General features: G+C 47.7%; 1 protein-coding gene across 1 annotated transcript in view; it reads left to right on the top strand.

The window, feature by feature from the left end:
- st18 (ST18 C2H2C-type zinc finger transcription factor) overlaps positions 1 to 5,000 on the top strand; it is a gene marked incomplete at both ends in the record, with an annotated part of 28,497 nt that overhangs the window by 7,857 nt on the left and 15,640 nt on the right. The window contains 3 exons of the mRNA XM_084481520.1: positions 3,721 to 3,844; positions 3,983 to 4,133; positions 4,323 to 4,602. Coding sequence (XP_084337646.1) covers positions 3,721 to 3,844; positions 3,983 to 4,133; positions 4,323 to 4,602 — 555 coding nt within the window. The remainder of the gene's footprint in view (positions 1 to 3,720; positions 3,845 to 3,982; positions 4,134 to 4,322; positions 4,603 to 5,000) is intronic.

Here is a 5,000-nt window from a genome sequence, read left to right on the forward strand (position 1 = left end):
CAGCAGCAGAGAGAGGACCTGGCCGTGCACAAAGAGGAGCGGAGGAACACTGACACTCCAGCAGGTAAACAGATGTCCTGTTGTTTTGTCTGTTTTGATGAACAATTGACGCTGAATTTAAAAAAATCCCCCCCCCCATCTGTTGCATTCATATTTTCTACCCCCTCTCTCTCTCTCTCTCGCTCTCTCTCTCTCTCTCTCTCTCCTCTCTCTCTCTCTCTCTCTCTCTCTCTCTCTCTCTCTCTCTCCCTCTCCCTTTTCTGCCATCAGCTGGGTAGATGCAGTCATTGTGCGCTGAGAGACTGCCCTGGCTTGGCGGAGGCACGTTTAGAGTTTGTGTGCTTGCTTGCTTCCTCGCATTTAAGTTTTTTGACAGTTGGATCGGCCATGTTTTTCTGGCACGGCTTTACCGCCCTCTCTCTTAACACGGCCAGGATTTCAAAGCCCTCCTCTGCTTTACCTTAATCATTATTTATATAGAGGGTGTTTTTTTTAATTCTATTTGACATATTTTGTTTTGAACAAATTCGAAGAAAAAAAACAATCGTGTTTTTGGTTTCATTTAAAAGGTGGTTTCATGAAGTCTTCACTTTTTTTAAATATTTTTTTGGACATAAAGTATTATTATTTATGTATCACACAATCAACCGTTCAGCGAAGAACATTTCTTTGAACGGTTGCTCCATAATCCAGTGCCCTTGTGGTTGAGAGTAAGCTCTCGTCATTTTATATTTGTATCAGCAACTGTTCCAAAATGAATACCCCTTTTAACCATGTTTATTTTCACTTTAAAACATGTTCTTTTCCCACCAAAGGAAAAACATGTTTCTTCTTTCCCCTAATGAATTTTTATACATTTTGACAACAATCCTCTTCCGTTTACATGTGCATTCTCAGCCACTATAATCGCCACTGATTTGGTATATTTTTAACGATGTAACTAAGCAACAAACGTAATTGTCCCTTTCAAAAGCTTTTGTTCGGCCCTCTAACACAGTCTAATACATAATTAGGCATAATGTCTACTGCTCATTATAGTACACATGTGTGTAGTTAAATGGACCCCGAGAGTAGCCCGCCGAATTGTGTGGATTCATTGGAAATGGAATTTATCAGTTTCAAGAGTTCATATTACATTACAATTATCCCGCTAATTCCACAAAGCCCGCCGCCAGTTCTGCCTTTAGTGTTTTTCCCCCAGCATGCGTCCCCCTCTCCCTGCCTTTCGTCGATGTACAGTTACCCACACAGATTCAGTTTGATCGAAATACACGCGAGCAGAGTCAATCGTATTTATAACCGTCGGAGGTAAAGACGGCTGCACATGCAAAACGCCGGGTGTCGATGCTGAAGCAGGTGGCCTGCCGGTGATGTCTGCATTTAGACCAGGAGAGGAAAAACAGTGAGGGAGGGAGGAAGGGAGGAAGGGAGGAAGGGAGGAAGGGTAGGAGCCTGTCACTTGTTGGAGCCACGCTGCGTGCGACTGCAGCCAACTCCAGCCCGCTGCAGAGTGCTGGTTAATGGTGGTTCTGGAGAGCAAAGCGCTTACCTGTTCCAGCACAACGGTCGCCATAAGGGACCGTCCTCGCGTTCCACCCCCTCCCCCGCCGCTGTGTGTGTGTGTGTGTGTGTGTGTGTGTTTAAACAGGCTGCTTGACTGTGTTTGTTTGAAAGAGACAGTGAACGCATGTGAGCGTGCGTGCGTGCGTGTGTGTGTGCGTGCGTGTGTGCATGCGTGTGTGTACACACTGCGTTGTGATCGGCAGGGAATCCGGAATAAGTGTTATTCTGCTGATTAGGATATAAACGCACAATTCTGTGGGATTTTTTTTTTTTTTATCTGGGCAACACATATGTGTTAAAAATGTAAAGCTCTTTGCTGAGGATTAGGTTTTTGTGTGTTGCTGTGCCCTGCCTTTAATAACCAGTTGGGGTCCGATAATGCCTGTGTCTTTATCGGCATCATCACTATAAGCAGTGTCAACTGATTCCCCAGAAATCTCCCATCAACCCCTTGGAATCCCTTTGCTGGTCTGGCCGTTACTTTTGCTGCGTGGCGCATGGCCACTTAAGAGGATAGGCCCCCAACATAGCCTACTTATGCTTAGGGTGCAAAGAGCTTTAGCCTTAGCCTAAGTTTGAATGATTCTCTGGGATCAGGGGAGATTTTGTTAAATCAATCCAAACGATAGCCTTGCATTGTTGATCTCGCAACTTAACATCATCGTTTAGTAGGAAACTTTTCGAGTCAGCGAGAGAGAGAGCGAGAGAGAGCGCGAGAGAGAGAGAGAGAGCGAGAGAGAGCGAGGGAGCGGGGGAGAGAGGGAGATAACGAGGGGTGAGGGGGTGTACGATTATGGGTGACATCTTTGTCGTTTTCCATGGCCTACACTCTTTTGTTTACGTGACGCTCAACCGATTTTCCAGGATCGAATTAGATTGCGAGATCCCCACCAAAGAGTGGAACACATTGAATTAGGTGCAAATCCAATTATCCAGAACATAGCCAAATTTGTTAAAAAAAAAAAAAAAGAAAAAAGACATATATTGAAATAGCTTAATTAAAAATATCGTAAGCATTACAGTTTTTTATTATTATATAATGAAGTAGATTGCATTACTATGCAAAGAACACATATAGGCCAGCATTAGTTCCACTCCTGGTAGGTTGACTATAAATAAGACCTATATTCTCATGAGTCGCTGCATCGTGTAACATGTGTACAATGGGCTCTATTTTAGTAAATGTCCTCAATTAAATCAATTTACTTCAAACGTATGAATAGTACACAGAAACGCCACCAGTTAGCCCAATACATCATAAAACATAATAATGCAAACAATTTGATCTACCATGTAGGAGGAAATCTAGCACATGTCTCTTTTTTTCAGTCCAGCTGAAAGCTGATAATATATAAGATATTGTGTACAGCATTGATCTCTATGTGAGAAAGTATGCACAATATTAAAATCAGATGGAAAGAATTAACACAGAATCTTTACATTCTCATCCACTTTAAAGCCCAGTGTCTTGAAGTCTTTTCGTCCAGATGCGTTTTTCCCTTCCTTTTATAGAGCCAAAGAATGTCTGTTCCAGAAAATGTTTTTAGAAATCACATTCACTGTTCTTGCTCTTATCCCTGGAAACACACATGCCTTGTGTCAACTGTGCCGGGTGTTGCAAATGACCGTGTGTCACTGCTTGTCTTACACTTAAAAAGTACTTAAAAACTGATGTTCCCAGGCGCCCACATTTGAAAATCCATCCATAATCCTGTTTACAAAAAAATAAATATATTATTCCCTTGACGCGCCGGAGAAGAAAACAATTGTGTTCTTGATCTCCCCTGTTTTGTCTCCCACAAACGGTGATGTTCATATTCATGTCTGTTATCGCTCGCAGAATTGCCTTGGATTGAGCGCAGATGTTGACCTCGCGGCTGTACATTTCGATTGTGTCCTAAACGTACTCAGCATCAAAATGTACTCACAAATCCTCTGGCCGGTGGTACAAGAAAACAAAACATGTTTTTCCTCGAGACATCATCTACGAAAAAGTGCGGCAAATTGAAAACCTTAAATGGATTTGAGGAAGATTAAGGGAAACAAACACATCATGTTGTTGCATGTACTGTAAATATTCTACACGCGAGAACAATTATCAAAACAACGACATGGCCGGTGTAGACGCGTAACCACGCTCTCATCCTCTCCCTTCAGACGTAAACATCATGACCGAGATGGCGTGCCGAAACGGTTACCATGGCGACGCCGTGCCCGTCAAACTCCTGGACCCCCGCGGGTGGTCCCCGGCCACCCGCAGCCCCCCGGAGCTCTCCCCCCGGTACGAGCCGTCGGGCGCTCTGCTCCGGCGGGGGGAGGAGGGGGACGAGGAAGAGGCGGGACTCGCGCAGGAAGAGGAGGACCGCGTTCGCCCCGGGAAGAGGAGCCTCGTGTGCACCGCCCTGTCGCCCCGGACGAGTCCGTTCGGAGAGCTGCCGCCGGAGCCCAGGTGGCGGCACCTCTCCCTCCCCGGCGGCCGGCTCCACGCCACGCCCCCCAGAGTCCCCGAGGACGAGAGGAACGGGCTCCACCGCGACGCCGGCCGCCGCGACCCGGAGATGGGCGTGCCCGTGGGGCGGGCCGGCTTCTTCCGGCTGGAGGAGGAGGAGGAGGAGGAGGAGGAGGAGGAGGAGCGGGGGGAGGAGGCGATGAGGTTCAAGCAGTGCCCCGTGCAGCAGGAGGAGTTGGAGGAGGAGGAGGAGGAGGAGGAGGAGGAGGACAACATGCTGAGGTTCAAGCGACACCCCGGGCGGGAGGAGGAAGAGGAGGAGAGCGACGGAGAGCCGCCGGTGCTGGAGAGGCCGCCCAGGCTGGGGGGCTGGGCCCTGGGGCTCCAGGACAGGGCGCTGGAGATGGGGCAGGGCAGGGTGAACCTCAGCCTGCTGGAGCAGGCCATGGCGCTGCAGTCGGAGCAGAGGCACGCCCTGCACCACGCCTACAGGGAGATGGACCGCTTCCTGCTGGAGCAGATGACCAACGAGAGGAGGCACCATCGGATGATCGACATGGACATCAGGCTCAACTACCACGGAGGGAAAGGTATGTGTGGTCGTTTTGTCTCGTGCGCGTGCAAACGACGCGGTTATGAATGTCGTCGTACGCACCTTTGAAGGGTCGCAGTCGACTGGGAGACGGCGAGCTGTCGGACAAACCCTGTGTTGTGTATTAGTGTGTTTCCATTGGTTCTCAAGCTGTGGTACGTGTACCACTGGAGGCACACGGAGGACTCTCCGGAAAAAGAGAATAAATACAATTGATTGAAAAACGTCATCGTCAAACGTCAAACTATCAATATACTACTACTAAGAATGACAATACCTCAACCACGGGATCAATAAAATGGGGTTCAAAATAAGTTGAACCTTTCCTGTAGTATTTTTGCTTCAATATCGAGCACTATCAGCCATAGTCATAGTTGGGTTATCGCACGCACAAAC

This window comes from Micromesistius poutassou, assembly GCF_964030765.1.
Source record: "Micromesistius poutassou genome assembly, chromosome: 16".
Lineage (NCBI taxonomy): Eukaryota > Metazoa > Chordata > Actinopteri > Gadiformes > Gadidae > Micromesistius > Micromesistius poutassou.